This window comes from Falco cherrug, chromosome 9 (assembly GCF_023634085.1).
Source record: "Falco cherrug isolate bFalChe1 chromosome 9, bFalChe1.pri, whole genome shotgun sequence".
Taxonomy (NCBI): Eukaryota; Metazoa; Chordata; class Aves; order Falconiformes; family Falconidae; genus Falco; species Falco cherrug.
In genome coordinates, this window is record NC_073705.1 from 37469480 (window position 1) to 37487213 (window position 17734).

Below are 17734 nucleotides of genomic sequence, written 5' to 3' on the forward strand. Positions count from 1 at the left end.
CACAGTAAACAGATGGAAAATCAGAGCACACTATAACGGTAACCACAAAATTGGTGAGGTTGTGTATGGTCCAAACATTCCCAGCTTCATGAGGTATGCCTTGCAAAACAGTTCTTTGCCAAAAAATGCTTTCAAAGAAACCAAGAGAGGGTAAAAAAATCCATGATGGCCATAGAACTCAAGAAAACCTAAGCCATTTTCCACTTGCTTGACTGTGGAATCAGCAAAATCTAAGTAGTTTTGCCCTTCAAGCTTCTTGCACTTTTCTGAAGCACTTGCACCTGAACTTCCCGCTGTACCAATAAAGATGGGGCATTTAATCTCATCTTAATTTCTAAAACTACAAGACAGCTAGAAATATTTGATGCCGAACCCCTGCTCGGTTCACTGCCAACTATTTGTTAGCAATACTGATGGCATAGCCATTTAAATCTGTATCACAGCAGTCTGCCAGATTACTGTTTTACTGACAGTAATTCCATGTTATTTTTCTAAACTAGGATAATCTTAAGTACAGTAAGGTAAGAAGTTTGGAAGTACGTACTTTGTATTCCAAGAATCACTCTCAACAAATTCTGAGTGAAAACCAACCCCAGAAGTTTTAGGCTTCCCAAAACCCTCCCAGTAGTGCTCTTAAGGATTAGAGCGGAAGTAACAATTCTTTCCTGAAGTTATCATCAGTGAAAGGTCTGAGCAAGACTTGTCAACCAACAACACTCTATAAAACACAATTGTTTTGGGTTTGGGATGAGGTTTTCTTTGCCATTTCATATGAGCTTTTTGCTAATTATAAAAATATCAGTTTATAGAAATGTAAGACTGGTAGGAACCAGCATGCAAAAACAGATTATAGCTTGTGCTGGATTAAGCGGACATTTTACACCACTATGTAGTCTGTTTGGGTTTTTGTTTTAGAAACCATACTTGATAGAAGACAGAAGAAAAGGGAGGGGACAGGGAGAGGTTCAAGTAAGACGTATTTCTGATTGGAGGCTCTGGAGCATCAAGTCAGCACGTTACATAAAATTAATCTTGCCAGCTACTGGGTACTTAAGCTTTCTCAGCAAGGAAGGCATTAGTCACAGTCAGTAGCTCTACAGAGAGGCACAGCATCTCATTTACCAGAATAAGCCGTAGAAAGAAAGGACTGATGCACAAGGTGAGATTGTATCTCATTATATACACACCCATGTAGAGGTACAATAGAGGGCACACCAGCAGGGGCAGCAGCAAGGGTACCGCCAGTAACACAAGGGCTGGAAGGAGCTCTTAGCAATGAAAAGAAACAGTGTTCAGTCAACTGAATAGGTCACAAGGAGCGTTCAGGGGACTGTTTCAGAGATCTAAAGGCAATTTTCATTTAAGTAGCTGCTTAAGAGGAAAAAAATCCATATGTAATAGCTAATTTTGTTACACAGGATCCAGGGAGATTCCTTGTCTCATGACAGATGGAGCAAGGACTGCTACTCTGAAGGGAGAAGGTCCTGTACTACAACGGAAGCACTGACACTAGGTTATAACTACAAAACTACTGCTAACATGCATATGGTCCACACTGTGATGTAAAGTTGCTTCCAGTAAAACCTCTTGCCCTAGCATCAGTATTTACAGCTGAGGAACTCAGGATGTTTCCCATGCAACAAGTAAGAAAAAAGAAACAAGTAGCTTTAGTAGGAATATTTTACTGTATGTCATTTTTCTAAATTCCACCTGACTATTACTTAAAAGCTGTTCTGGAAAGTAAATATTTTTATGAACACCAGCTGAAGCTGACAACAAAGCAGATCATTTGCACTGTCACTCCAGCCACAGGAGGGCATCACAAAAGCATACCTTCCCATCCCCTCTCTTCAGGACACAAGGGCTCATATACTACATTCAACCTTTGAGCTTCATAACCCAATCCTAATTACCGTGGAGAGGGAAAAATAATTTATAGCTTATCAGAGCTTTGGGTAGAAAGGAAGCAAATGTTTAATCAGAGACTGGTTATTTTTCTCCCATCGGACTATTCACCTGCAAAAGCCGTATCACAATTAAGCCTGCAAACAGCCATTATAACTGTTAAAAGTTAAGACTTTTTATGTTGGGTCACGTGCAAGTTTGTGCTCCTTCAGACTCTTTCAAAAGTGCAACTAATAGCGCCACAATAACCTGGTAGTCTTATTTTCACCGTAAGGATGATGGAAAAAAAACCCTGTTACTAGATAAAAGCCTTAACACAGGGAAAAAATAAAAGTGTTTGTCATTATGAGAACACTATTAAGCAAGGAGGAAAAAGCAACATTGCAGCAACAGCACTAGAGAAACCAAGTGATGAGTAAGAACACCATCTTTGTACCAAAGTTACCAGAATGTAATTCAGGAATAAGTCACTGAAGAGCTTTGAGGTGTCATCAAATTCCTGTACTTATAATAATAATGATAGATGGCAAAGTGGAATATGAACAGATGACAATAGTTCAACTGCACCCTATACTTCATCTACTATTTTTCCCCTATTTTCTGCCTGGAACTCTACTTCCCCTCTAGCTTGGAAAACAACTAGCTTCCCAGTGAGTCCGTAAGATGTATTTATATTGATCAGCAAGATATCAAGTTGACTTTCAGTATTGCTCAATTTGAACCTCATTAACTGATTTCAAAAAGATGAAGTTGTTATACTTACAATGTCATTTCAACATGTGCAATTTTTTTTCAGTTCTACAATAAGTTATGTAGATATTTTTCACAGTGAGAGCTGGAAGGTTTTCACATTCAAATCAAGATTTCTCTACAAGAAGTCGCACAGAATTCCAGGGTTTCTCTCATGTTTATGTACCAGCTCTTCATGCATCTCAGTCTACAGCAGAAGTTGAGGGACTCAGCAAAATACCATTGCAGTAGGAGAGAAGATACAGTAAAAGACAACAGAAAATGTAATTTCTATTTTGACTAGTGATATTTCTTCAGACAACAGACAAGCGAGAGGTAGATCTCTTCATTCATACAAGCTTCAGGCTAGAAAGCTTGCAGAGACTGCTAATGAGAATGGGAAAAGCCTCACATGACTCAGTGATTACCATGACTGACAATTAATATTAAGGTGCAAGCAATCCCAGCACAGATATAAAGCCAGAGCTGGAGAACTGCAGCTGTAAACACAGCTCATAAAATGCAAATTCTAATCACTTTAGATTAAACAAGTCTGACATGTATTACTTCCAGCACTGGTAAGCCAAGCCCACCACTAGCAGGTAAGTGTAACTGTCTTCAAATGAAGAGTTACAGAGAATGCTTTTTCAGAGGAAAATAGTGGCCAAAACTCATTTAGAAGTGTTTTAAACTACCCCATGGTTACAACTGAAGAAAAAAGGAAATTCAGTTCTCAAACTGAAGTAGCTAAACTAAAAAGAGAACTTTTTGAACAGATGTTTTTCATCTTTCTCCAAAGGTGGGTTGTTTCTGTGGCTATTCCTGCATGCCTTTCAGTTTTTCTCTGCATAGCAGCTCCTTCTCTTGTGCTCAATGTCTGCTTGTAATTGAGAACTAAAGTAGCCTAACCTAAGACCAAGATTCATTGGATATTAGTATTGTAAAAACCAAAAGCACCCTAAACTTGGAAAGTATGACAGCAAAAGGTTGAAAGCTTTTTTTTTCTCCTTTGTTTTCTTTAGAAAAGCTTGAAGGAGGCTGAGTAACAGAGCTAGAGCACATTAAAAAAATTACCAGAAAAGAGTGGGGTTTTTTTGGTGTGATCAATGGAAAGCAGTCAAGAGCTTACTTCACTGAATTGCCTTGGCTAAAAAGTAAGGATACACTTAACTACTGATACGCATCCCTCACAGAGCACAGATTTCCAGTCAGCTTACTCAAACACCCTTACTGTAGGGTCTCCATGTCCTCTAGGGTGTCTCACAGCACTAAGATAGTAATGCAGCTTTCGTCATGCGCCTGCAACCCATGTATTGCCACATTACGACTGTAAGAAAGCTTTTAAGTGTTTGCGAGTCAGAATCCTGTTTGAAGCATCATCAGCTCTAACCTGTGGCTAGAGAGATCACGTCCTGAAGGAGGCAAATCGAGCCCTGTAGTGCCATCAAACCCATACAATAACTAGTTCAGATACACAGTGAACATGAAGATATTCCTATGATTTGCTTGTCACACGGCAATGCGGATTCCATCTGGTGTAGAAATCCACACACCTTAAGTAAATACTGCCTTGAAAAGTACCCTGGTACTCTGACACTGTAATTCCAAGAACAAACAGCCCTCTATAGTGCATTCTCTTATATAAAATGTCAGGCTAATCATAGCAATTCAGGTTTATGAGTGTTGCCATAACTCCTAAATGGAAGTAAAAATGTGGATAAAAGCATTTAGGATGACTCAGTTACACACCTACCTCTCTTCAAAGGACAAACTAAGAAATTAATTATGTCTGACCACAATGACAAGGAGAAAATAGTGCTTGTCTTAAATCCTGAAAGCAACACTGTTCTGTGTTCGGTGTTCTTGTCTCTTTCTCTCCTTTTCACTGATACTTGAATAATTGAGGGGACACACTGCTCCTAACCTTGAGAAACAAAACTCTATCAAACCAAAGTCTGATCATTTTTCATCCCAAGAAAAAAAAAGCCCAAATCTCTTGTCTGAGCCACCAAGAACAGTTTTTACTTCCATGCTTGCCCAAGAAGTAGGTCATGAAAACAGCAGCTCCACAAAACTCACTGCCCTAGATCCAAAGTCCTGGGTGCTCCACTCAAACTGGAGCTGTGCGTTACCAGCATGCTTGGGAGAGGAGAGAGAAGGATGCCCTGCAACAGACATAATAGGCGTATCATTGACTGCAAAAGAAAAAATTAAAAAAAATATGATGCTATAATTACAAGCAGACATTGAGCACAAGAGAAGGAGCTGCTATGTAGAGTAAAACTGAATGGCATGCAGGAATAGTCAACAGAAACAACCCACCTTTGGAGAAAGATAAAAAACAACATCTGTTCAAAATGCTATTTACAAAACAATTCATTTCACAAGTGCCTGTGTGGTATTAATGCTTTTCTCAAAATCCTTACTTTCAGCATCCTTGCCAACTCAAAAGAAAATATCTGCATAGTCTCATATCCTGTCCTACTCCATCTAGCTAAATAATGAAGAGGAGTACTTTGTGAAACTGTTTAAAATTACTCTCTTGAACACTAAATGCCAAAAGGAAGTATGGAAATGGTCACTCCTACACACAAGAGTGATGAGCCGATTCAAAATTGTGATTTATTTTTAATGAGTACGTGTGCAAATCTGAGTCATGTTCTTTATCTTTGGACAAAATTATTCTTAGGATAAAATTAATCGTGGAGACCATCACTCTATTCAACTTTGCGGTCAGAGAAATCCCTGTCTTTTTGGCTTCAAACCAAAGCTCTGTTTTGGACTATCAGCTTCTTGTTACTTAGTGATCAGACTCCCATCACCCCGCCAAACAACTAGGAATCCATGTTTCAACACATGTAACTGTTTCTCCCTTCACTTTTCCAGGTGTCAAAAACAACAACATGCCCTCTGCCTCCTCAGTCCTTCTGCATGATGCACAGCACTGACCGTAGCCTGAATAAAAGCCAAACAGCACTTGCTCGTCAAGTTTTCCAGGCAGTTCATACAGCACAAGAGCAGCTTATCTGGAACTTGCAACAGGAAAGAAAAAATCTTCAATATACTCCTTCAATTCAGAGGGGAGTATTTGGAGCTTGTTACATTGCTAGCAATATACGTTGCTCATAATACAACTCTTCTTTCTTCAGATAGAGATTAGATTTGGCCATCTTGAAACCCTTACACCCAAGTCCAAGTGAAGAATCATACTCTCCTCTTGAATGTAATAATATCCTCAAACTCAGAGGAAACCATACTGCGCTGTACTGATATAATTATAAAATCTACTAAATATTTAGGCAATGGAATTTCTGTTATCACTACCTTAGAAACAAGTCCCTTGATAACAGGAATAGCCTTGCAGCAAGCAGCAGACTCCCTTGGGAGCTCTTTATGCAGCAAATGCTGTTGCGCATCACAAACATGCCACGCTCTATCATCCGACTGAACATTCGACTCCCCCTTTTGCCTCTGCAGGAAGCCAAGAGGATTTCCCAAGTCACATGATAAATTAGAGCACTTTCACTCCAAAAAAGGAATCACATTTTCTTCCCCTGGGAAATCTCTGCACTTTTTCACCTCACTGTTATTTCAGTGAGAAATTACTTTCTCTGCCAGCCTTCTCTCCCATCTCTCTCCACACAAGATTGTCTGCAATGTTTCGGACAGGTTCCCAATTAATCTAAATTACTTTTAAAAGGTTGCTACTGCATTGCATTTTGACTGCGGGTTTTGTTTAGAAGCAGAAAACATGAATAGGACATGGTGTATCAAATTGTTCCCAGTGGCAAGCATTATGTATGTAATGGCAATGTAGTAATTGTACAGAAAAAGTTCCATATAAAAATTATCATCCAGATCCCAGCTACTGCTTTCTAACACGCAACTTGAAAAATTCCTGTATTACTCTTGTGCTATTTTGGACAGCCCATTTTCTCTTAAGATCTTCATTTGTCAGAGGACCATTTGAAATTGTTGCCTTCGGAGTTACTTTGCCAGGCAGAAAACTCACTATCACTTAAGTCCAAACATCTTCAGAAAAATGACAAGAGTAAATTATGAGGATGTATTTTTAAAGAAATTGTTTAAGTGGAGAGAATAACTATTTCCTTTCACAACAGTCTGTCACAACTAATTTCTTTCACTTAGAGACAGAGCCCGCTGTTCTGATGATATTTCACAACGTGCATTCTGGCTGATAAACATCCATTTGCTATTCATTCTACAGATTTCAGCTGCAAATCAAAGAGAACGCAGCATCATTAGAAGTCATTTTTTGCAGAAGAAAACGAGGGCTCAAGACAAATATCACCATGCCTTAACAAGGGGGTCTACAGTACGTAAGTGACAGGTATGCGCACCGATGAAGGAAACCACACAGAGAACAGCAGCTGACAAGGAGTAAACAGTCACAGTTCAGCAGGTATCGCCAATTCACATTTCAGCTGACAGCGAGCAAGCCCGTATGTCAAGGGAGTACCTCCTGCTCATCGGAACCTATACCTTTTACAAATCATGGACAAACCCATGAATTTACAAGGTCCATATGTCAGGTTCTAACTGAACGGTTCTTAAAGTTGCTCTTCTAGCCATTTCCAAAACATACAAGTCTCAGATGTACAAACAAGCCACCTCCATTACTACATTTAGGGAACACATTTTTCCTTAGCAGCTCTAGTAATAATTGACATGAGCTTATCCAAATAAACTCAGTATGCAGCTTAAGAAAGCACAACATTCTTTGTAACAAAATAAAACAAGGAAAGCTTTGCCTAGCTCGGTGCTTTTCAGGTAACACGATGACGCAGAACAGGAAAAACATGGACTAACTTCAGACTTTTCCAGCAACTGACCTAGACAAACAGATATTAGTTAGAAACTCCCCTGACAATCTAGAAGGAAAGGATGCTGTTTGCCAGCCACCAACCCTACAGTCACTTCATTCACGAACTGCTTGGTGAGCTTCCCCACCTGAAATCGCATGCAGATTGATCCAAGAAATCCAGTTATTTTGCATTCCTCTTTCCATCTGACAGTGTGCTCAGGTGTCCCCAGCTCCTGCACACATACAGAGGAACAGATGCTGCTCTGAGGTACATTGCAAAGCCAAGGCTTACCACTTTCATCTGGCAACCATTCTTCCTCACCCCGTTTCTACAACCTCACACCACTTTGAGTCTACATAAGCTTTGGATAACAGAATGAGCAGCAAGCTACATGCATGTCTTGGGACCTGTGTGACGGAAGCAATCAAAATTGTTACCATAGCATTATTCCAAAACCCTCTCAAAACAGCAATACATTCCACAAGGCTTTTCTTAAACCCTATAAAACTTCTTAGGCTATGACCTCAGAGTGAATTATTTTATTCCCAGCAGGCTGCAGGACAGAACACAAAACTGACAATCACCCAGAGGGTTTATTTATGGTGGTCATTCCCCAGTAGATGCTTCCTGTTATACAACAAAGTGAAATTCAGGTTTTAATTACTCCAATACATAGTTTCAGAGACTTGAGTTTTCCTCGTTGCATGGCAGCCTTCTCCTCCTGGGGAAGCCAACAAAAGCAAAGAGCTGAAATAAGCTTGTTCACTGTGTTCCCCCCCCCCCCCCCCCCCCCCCAGTTATGCAAGTTGTTCTACATTTCCTAATTCCTTAAGAGCTGCCAAGAATGCAGAAAAAGATAGAAGACATGCTTAGTGTTTTACATGAGACGTAAGCGATACCCTATAGGCTTGCCCTACTAGAAAACAGTGCCACATCACATTAAAGTGATGCATATTTTCATCTTCATTAAAATGACATCTCATTTTGATGACCAATTAAGATCTTAATAACAGGAAGAAAACCCTTTGCCAAAAGTTTAATAGAAAAGGGACAAGTCATTTTCTTTTCATCATTAAATACTGAATGACAGAACAGCCCTTAAAGCCAGATTGCTCTAGTTTGCCCTCAAAAAGCAAGTACTGAAATACGATGAAAACCACATCAGCAATATCACAGGTGGTCTCTCACCCAGAGAGCACTCCAGAGATAAGCATTCCTCCATGGCGAGTAGAGAGCACAGTTTCATCTAGCAAAATTTGTCAAGGACAGCTCCTCATCCCACGTGGGGCTACCAGAGGCCATGGGAGCAGAAAGCAGCAGTTGGGATCTCAGCAAGAGTGACCACCAGCTGACACTGCAATAAATAAGGAATATTAAAAAAAACCAAAACAAAAACAAACCAAAAAACACAGACCCAAACCCAACAAAAATAAAGCTACCCAAAATCAAAACCCAACCACTTCTACATTTCCATGGACCTACAAATAGGATAATAATATAAATTACAGATTTGTGTCATCTCAATGCTATTTTACAGAATTACAAAAAAGTGACTCATAGCACAAATCTGAAATGAAATCATAAAAGTTACATTTTAACCTCAAAACCAGATGGGACCTAATCTCAAAGAAAGTTTAATCTTTAAGATTAGTGTAAAAACAGCTTTACAAAATGAAAAACAATAAAAAAGATATTGCTCTTTTTCTTCTCTTTTTCAGGCTTGACTCTAGTAAGGAGAGCTATACCTATTCTGTGCGAATGCAGCTGAGAAATATTCCCCATATGCAAAAAGCTGTCCTGAAATTTTTATATTAATGACTGGATCAACCTTACCGTGACTGTAATTTCCTTTCCTATCACAGACCCTACATAAAAAGTCTTGATTATTCCCACAGGCTGAGTTATAAATAAAAAAAATAGTATCATCAAATAGCTGTAAAAAAAAAAAAACCACAAACCCAACATCTGAAGCTTCTTTCCTATTCACTGGATGAATGGGCACAGCAAAAGCTATGAAATACCTTTTTTTTTTTTTTTTTTTAGATTCAGCCTCCCTTCAAAAACCTATTTTGCTCTGTAAGAATTAAAACCACCAAAAGAATGTTTTAACTACTTTCACACATCAAAAAAATACTTGCTGGTCATCTCCCTCTTAAGTTTTTGTTCATGCAAAAAAATCCCAACACAATCTAACAAAGAAAGCTAAAAAGCACAAAATTTTCAACTTACTACTGGTACTCCATTGCTCTATAATTAGCTTAGGGCAGATTCCTTCCTCTCATTTGAGGTAAAAGCATGGAAAAAGTTTTCTTTCCTCCTGAACCTTTCAAAATACTATTGAGCCATAGCGCTCCTTGTGGCAGTAAATCCGGCATGAGGCAGCAGACCGACCTTTGCCTCGCATTTTAATCAATTTAGCCAGTACTAGAGTGGGCAAGTGGCAATGACAGCTACAAGAAATTGTTATGTTTTCACCACCCTCTGCCAGGGCAAGGCAAGTGAGGAGTCAGCAGGACAGCAAGTGCACATGCGTAGGAAGGAGACAAGGGAAGGAACAGGAGAAAAAGGTAGATTTGGTGGAGAGACCCATCTTTACGGTCTTTAACTCTTCCTAGAGCTCCCTCAACATTATAAATGTTCTGCTGGATTGGTATTTACTTATATTGCAGTTCAAGCCATATCCTGTTTTACTTCCAGAATGACACCAGATGGATCTCTTCCTCGTTTGCAGCATGCATGTCACTGTTCCTATGGGTGTCGCAGCATGGGAAACATTGGAGGTCAGGGCAGGCAACAAGTACAACCAAAGATCTGGCAAGAATAATTGTTTTATGCCCCTTCAAACCACTGAACAGCCACCAGTTCTTCAGCTTTTTAATCATTCATTTGAAAATTACCGTCAGCAGTATGCAAGGTCAGGAAAACAAAAGTTCAGTTAATTAAAGCAGTACACCAGTTCCCATCCTCAGCAAAAATAGACACCACAGCGAAATATTCTTCCAAGTTTCACCATCCTTGCAGCCAGTCACTGCTGCTACATGAGTTTTGTGAGCCTCAAGCTCTGCCAGATAAATAAATTTGTTTCAACAGGTGGACAACTGTAGGGCAATCAACTGTTGCTTGTAACAGCAAGGTCTTTGGGTGGTTACTGGGGGCCCCACCACAGAAATTACTACACAGCTGAGCAGCAGCTTCTCTGGAACCTGATGCTGCAAGTTTCAGCCATAGCATAGGAAAGAAACCACCAAATACATGCACCATGTCCACTGCATCCTCCTCCCATGGTTTCTCACACCCCAGGACACCTTTCCTTGGTCCAGAATCCTCACATCTTTGTGGGATATGCTCTCTACTGCATCCTTAATACAGCGTTACCTGCACCAAAACCCTACCTGGCTTGGAGGGCCGATTGACACAGGTAGCCCTGATCCTCCTCTGGAACAGAGACAAAAACCTGTGACCTGTCTGATAACTACTTGAAATTTGGCTGCAGCTCAGTTAGGTTCAGATCTTCCTTCTCAGGTTTAGAAGGCGGCAGTTGGAGTCTTTATTCCTGACCTACCCAGAGTTGCCAAGATTAACTACTATAGGAACACTACATACAGCTGAGCTCTTGATTTTCTACAGGTATTTTTTTCCACATTTGAACCAGTTGATTACATTCCAATCCAGCAGAACTCAAGCACTGGCTACATGCACTAAGAAACACAGTAACCAGAGACTAATCCCTGTAAGAAGAAAGCCATGAAGATTAGGTATTCAAAATGCAGAAGTAGAACATTTTATTTAAGTCCTTGCCTACCACCACATATTTGAAAAACATTTATAGATTACTTCTTTGTGAACCTTTTTCATAAAGGACTGCTTCCCAGCCCCGCTGCATCTCAGCAGCGCGGAGCTCTTGTCTTCAGCAGCTTACCCTGAACACCCACACTACCTGGAACAAGTAAGAGTCAAAGAAGGACCTTCTTTGCGGGGACCTTTCCTCTGAGGAACATCCACTTGAATACTCTCTCCACACACCTCTGAGGGCAAGCTGTCTAACAGGGAAATAGCAGCAATTTTTGCATTAAACTCTAGAAATTACTGCAGGACAAAGGCCTTAATAGGCAGTATCGCAATTCATGGGTGCTACGCTTCTCACCGGTTGATAACCTAGCAAACACCGCTAGATTGAGAAGTGCTACCTAATCACCCACCAAGTGCTCCATCCCCATCTCAATCCTGTGGCTTAAAAGTCAGTGCATAGGCTTGTACATTCATACCCCCACCACACACCTTGTAACAGTCCCTGCCGACCAGCACCAGCTGGGCTTGTCTCCACCACCCTCCCTGCTTCTCCATCCTTTGCAACTTCTTGGATGTAGCTGGTGTATATAAAAAAGAAACCACACACAGTACTTTCATTCCACCCCATCTTGCTTGCTGATACTGACTTCTGCTGTTTCTGGTCTTCCCACCAGAAGTTACCTGGGCTTGATTAACCAAACTGCCTTCTCTCATCTCCCATCTTCACACACAACCTTCCAGCAGCACATCAGATGTCCACAGTTCCCTCCCAACAAGCAAGTGCATACAGCATCAGTTTAAAACAAACATCAATACTATTGATGTTTCGCTCTACAAACTATTCAGCCGTACTCATCTCCAAAGCTGTAGCCATCCACTTGTTCCCCTTGACAGTACAAACCCCCTGTCTGCTTTAGCAGCGTCTCCACTGCAAACATGCTTGCTAACTCTTCTTCCTCTCCTCCTCTACAAGGCTTCTTCCACTCTCAGGTATGTGTAACAGACTGGGAAAATAGAAATAGATCCAACTTCTGGTACCTCTGTTGTAAGTCCATTTATTCAGCCCTGTCATGTACTTCCAACACTATGGACGCTCCAGCCCCACTTTTGCCAATCAGTTCTCTCCTTACCCCGCCCAGTAATCCTGCAAGGCACATTATCACTTGAAATTCACAAATATCAGTAAACGCTTCCTCCTGCCTGCTTCTTCCTATTTCAAGATCAATAAGCAAATTTCTCATTCAAATTTTCTGCATCCTCTTCCCAGGGTCTCTCACATCCTGTGATACTGTTCAGATAGGACAGAACATGAAGACTTGCGGTATCCTCCATAAACCCCTATCTACATGCTGAGCCCGCTGATCTTTCCCAACTCTCTCAGCATTCAAAACTCTTAAGCTGTGAATTCTTCATTCAAGCCCTACAGCTCCCAATATTACTGTATTCCCATCCGACCCTTCATAAACCAAGTGTCTATTTACTCAAGAGTTTAGACCTCCTTGCCCTCTACTGTTCAATGTTATCGTAGCCTCATTCTTTGCACTTTACCCATCTGGAGGGTTTTTTTTTTTTGTTTTGGGTTGGTTTTGGTGGTGTTGTTTTTTTAAAGTACTGTCGTCTCACAGTAGTCCAGTCAATTGGTCCAGGCTCTTGCCAGCATATTTTATATGCCTTTTGAAAGAACTCATCCGTAAGACCGTTTAGCATTTCCCCCCTTTTTCAAGCAAGCCCATTTAATTTATCACCTCTGCAAGAAATCAGCCATCTTGAGAAGCAACCAAGTAGAATTTATGCTACTAAAAATAATACTGCACAGACATACCTAATATAATCACTCTATTACAAAGTCTTCCTACCTATTTTTAATATAACCTATAAACTCAAGAAGCTTACGCTGTCCAGTCCCATCACAGAGCACGATCAATTCTTCATCAGCCATAACAGATTCATGTGTGTCCAACCTGTCCCAACCACCTTCAAGACTGAAGACTGAACAGCTTTCCCAGGAAACAGTTCAGGATTTCACTACTCTTACTGTCAGTAAAAAGATTCCCAGCACCTAACCAAATCCATCTTCTCACACTGTAAGCCCATTACTTCTTCTCCTACCCAGAACAGATTTTCTGTTTTTCTGCTTCCACATCACAGCAACCTCCTTTCAATTTTCTCTTTATTACGAAGAGCTCTGGTTCCTGTTATTTCTCTTTGGTGATCATTTATTCCAGGATTCAGCAGCACTCAGGTCTCTACTCTCTCCCAGTGGTCCACCTAGTTTCTCAAATGCAGCATGACGGAAAGGATAAATCATCTTTTCTGTGAGGAGATAAATAGGCACATTACAGATACTGTCAAGAGGAACAGTTAAGATACTGGGTCCTGACCTGCTCTCAGCAGCTTTCGCTTGATCGCTAGGTTCACTGGGATACTTCACCATTCAATACCTACTGAACTGACTTGTGTACAACCTCCCTATTGAAAATAAGGAAACCCCCAAAATCAATCACTGCAATACCACAAACAGCCAACAGCCAAGCAACCAAAAATCAAACTGCATAACCCAAGCGGCACCAAAGCCAGAAGAGCCTTCTAATAATCAGTTCACAGGACAAGCAGAATCCTTCTCCTTCCCCAAGTACCTGAAGGGGACCGCTTTGACAGTACAATTTTAGTGTGCTCCCGAGCATGCCCACCCTTCAGCTGGGGCCACAGCAGCAGCAAAATATCCCAGAAAAACAGAACAGATTCAGCACTGTTTTTAATGGTTGGTTTTGATCTTCTTGCACATATACTGCTACACTTAGCCCAGTTAGCGGCATCAAGCATGAATCTAAGTCTCTGTTAAATTAATTGCAAAGGTCAACTTCATTTTAGATAAATAATTTATTATTTTCTGGGTCAGACTGCTAAAAGGGACAACTTAAATGACAATTATGAAAGCTGAAAAGGCTGTTCCACACCTGACCAGAACCCAGAGTACTGGTGACCTCACTTGTCAGGTCGGTATTTACAAAGTCTGAAATCAATACTGCAGAAGTCACACTTCACACATGTGAACGACTGCACTGCAAATATGGGACTGATGCAATTGAGACACTCTATACCGACAGAACCTCCGCCATCCCATTGCTGTGAGAACATACCAACACCGGTAGAGTACCGGCACCCCGAAGGTACAAGGCACAAACACTTCGCTGCTCTTTACACAGTACCCTAGGGACACTGCATTGTATCCGCTGTTCCAGTGGAGCTCAGAGCCCTGCTCCATCACCCACTTAATACATGATTTTGGTGGCTTTACGTAGTTTCATGATTAGTTTCTCCAGCAAAACAAGCGAGCGACAGGTGCACACCTCCAACGGCAGCTTTTTTTTATAGGCAGCAATAAAACAGATTGTGGCAAAAAGCTAGAAGTATATCCCACGGTTACATACTGTTCCCTTAATTTAAAAAGAAAAAAGCCTCCCGGTATTTTTAGCAAATCTTTCGAGCTCCAAGACGCAACCTGCTGCCTTTACATTTTTTTCCGCCCTAAGGCACATAGTAAGCAACGCATGTGCTGCCAGTCTCCTCTTTCCTGGCAAAGCCATGAAGCACGCTGCTCCTGTAGGGGAAGCAAACAATAACCGGCTGTTTGTGGCCCCTCTCCCAGGGGCTGCACCAACCCGGCTGACACCCGCTGGGGGGGAACTCGGGGAGACCCCCTGGTGCCCCTCCCCTGGCTGACCTTGAGCAGGGGCGGCAAAAAAGAGAGGAAAATGTTTGATAACAAAAATAAAGAAAAAGCGAAGATCCGCTGGCCACCGGCGCTCGCCTCCTCCAGCCCGCGCCCCCGGGCGCTGCTGCCCCGCCACCGCCCGCCCCGCCGGGGGCTGCCGGACCCCCGCCCCCCCGGCTCGCGGCGGCCCCGCGCGCCACCTGGCGGCCGCGCCCCGCCGGGACCCGACCCCCACCCCGCGAGCCCGTGCCCGGTAAATGGCTGCGCCGGGCCGCTCCCGCGCCCTCCGGGACGAGCGAGGTAAGAGCCAGCGCGGCGCAAGGCGGGGGCGGGGGGCGCTTGCTCGCGGGGCGGAGCGGCGGCGGGAGGGTCGGGGGGCTGCCCGCTGCCGGAGCGGGGCCGGGGGCTCGGCTGCCGCCGCCCGCCCCACTCAAGTTTCGCCCGGCGACGGCGCTAAGAATAACGCGCAGCTGCCGTGGCCGGGCCGGGGACCGCCGCCGCCGCCGCCTCCCGGAGAACGGGGGGGGGGGGGGGGGGGGGGGGGAGGCGGAACAGGGGGCCCCCCTGCCGCCCGCGGCTTGCCGGCACCGCGCCCGCCTCAGCCGGCCACCGCCTGAAGGGCACGGCTCCCGTCTCACTCACCGTCCGGTGTCGCTGCTGCTGTTGGCGGCGCCGCCCCAGCGCCGGGAAGCAACCGGCCGCCGTCAGCGCAGCGGGGCGGCGGCAGAGGAGGAGCGGCAGCGATCTGCCCGCCGTGGCCGCCATCGCGCCGCTGGAGCCGCCTCACGCTGCGGCGGCGACGGCGGCGGCGGCGGTTGCTGCTGCCGCCCGGGCGGGGATGAGGGAGGGGAAGCTGCGGGGCGGGGCCGGCCGGCGCCGGCGGCCAATCGGAGCGACCCTTTCGCTGGCCTGGGGCTCGTCAAGCCAAGCCGGGGCCGCCAATCAGCGCCACGCGGATGCCCTGCCCGGAGAGGCGATTGGTCCCTGCCTTCCCTCCCGTGCTGGCGGTGGGCGGGGCCCCGCCAGGGCTGGAGGGCAGGGAAACTCTTGGGCAGAGGCGCCGCGGGGCCGGGGAAGGGGCGGGGTCACTCCGGGGGCGGGGCCAGGGCTGGGGCGGGGCTGGGAGCGGCAAGGGAGGGGAGGGGGGCGCGGGGGGAACTGGGTGCAACAGGGGAGGGGGTACAGAAAGGTGGGATGCACCGGGCAAGGGGTGCGGGGGTGAGGTGGTGTGCAGCAGGGAAGGCCGCAAAGGCACCACCATGGCCCTGGGGAGGCACCGTGGGAAAGGCATAGGGATTTGGGTGCCAGGTCAACCCGGCATATTCCCCCCCACCCCCCCATCCCACCCCCCGGCAGTTTTGATAAATGGTATAAAAGTGGGTGATCAAAATACATATAGATCTCTATTGCAGAAAGAGAGATGTACATGCACATGTGTTGGGCCAGGCCACCATCACACACCTTACTTATTTAGCCCAGATGCTGCATGTGCTTAATTGTTTCTTGAAAGGTGATTTACTTGGATTATTTTTCTTAGAAAGTACTTTTCCATCTGGGAGGTGTTACAACCTTGCCAGTGGCTCCTTTTTAATTCCTCAGAAGGAATAGTCCGGAAGGGAAACGAGTCTGTTGCTTTGGGTACTGAAAGTGACCCCAGAATTGCTCATTAGAAAATGGAGTTATAATAAACATTAATGCACAAGCAGTTCCAATGTGCAGTGATACCATTATGGCTGGGACTGAAACTAAGTGCCTTGGCTTAAAAGCAGCTGGTATCCTGTATTATTATTATTTTTGAAGTCAAGGAGCCAGGGTCATCACTGCATGGAGCGATTGGGATGCACCTTCTCCTGGGAAGTGAGAGGAAGAGGACGCTCGGGAATGGAGAATCACTGGAAAATAATGGGGGAGAAAACTGTGACAAGGCCGAAGATTGCCACAGGAACACGTGGGCTGAGAGACTCCAGCTATTATTTACCACCCTTAGTTTGCCACAAAGACCTTCTAAAAATACAGAGGGAAGCATGACCAGGTGATGGGGTGAACCGGATGCCCTTCAGCTATCACCTACATCGTCACAACACACCAGTACCGTCCTGCTGCCATCGCCCCCTCCCTCCACTGCTGCCTTCCCCAAGTCCTGCCTTCACATCCGCCCAGATGCTGAAGGGCTGTTTTCAGCTTTTCCCCAAGCGACATTGTTTTGGAGCCACACAGCTCGTTGCTGAGCAGTCCTCCACCTCAATCCTCATTTCTGACTGGGTTTTCCTGCAGAAACGGGTTTTCCCTTTCTTGTCTTTGTCAGCTGGGAACTCGTGGTTGAAGCCATCAAGTCTCGACTGTGTCCTGCTTGAAGGATTTACCTGCGATCTTTGCAGTGCAGCAAGTTTAGCACTTCAATAATTGTTTGCTCTTTCTTTCAAGATCAAGGAGACCTATTGCAGCAGCTGCTCTGAGCTCCACTGTTTGGATCAAATCAAACCTTTACTCAGCTCCTGTTCATTATATTTCCCTCTCCTTCCACACTGAAAATTGATGGCAGGAGGAAAAAGGCTTTAAAATAACAATTTTGTGCAGCACAACCCTCTCCAATGACCCCAGGAGTATTTGCACCAGAAGATGCTCCCACACACATCTTGACAAAAGAGCTGGCTTGTGGACCACAGACGGGTGTCCCTCTCTGGGGGCTTCAGCCTCTCCCCAGTATGGTTTGCAGCATCCCCACACAATGGGATTAAAAGCCTCAAAATGGCAAAACCGGGGTTAATGC

General features: G+C 44.2%; 1 protein-coding gene across 2 annotated transcripts in view; it reads right to left on the reverse strand.

Moving 5' to 3' along the window:
- MCU (mitochondrial calcium uniporter) overlaps positions 1-15799 on the reverse strand; it is a 91477-nt gene extending 75678 nt beyond the window's left edge. Inside the window, exon 1 of one of the 2 annotated variants that reach the window (XM_055721531.1) lies at positions 15607-15799. In XM_055721531.1, coding sequence (XP_055577506.1) covers positions 15607-15729 — 123 coding nt within the window. In that variant the 5' untranslated portion in view covers positions 15730-15799. The remainder of the gene's footprint in view (positions 1-15606) is intronic. The other variant, XM_055721533.1, reaches the window with a different exon arrangement.
- Between the last annotated feature and the right edge of the window lie 1935 nt (positions 15800-17734).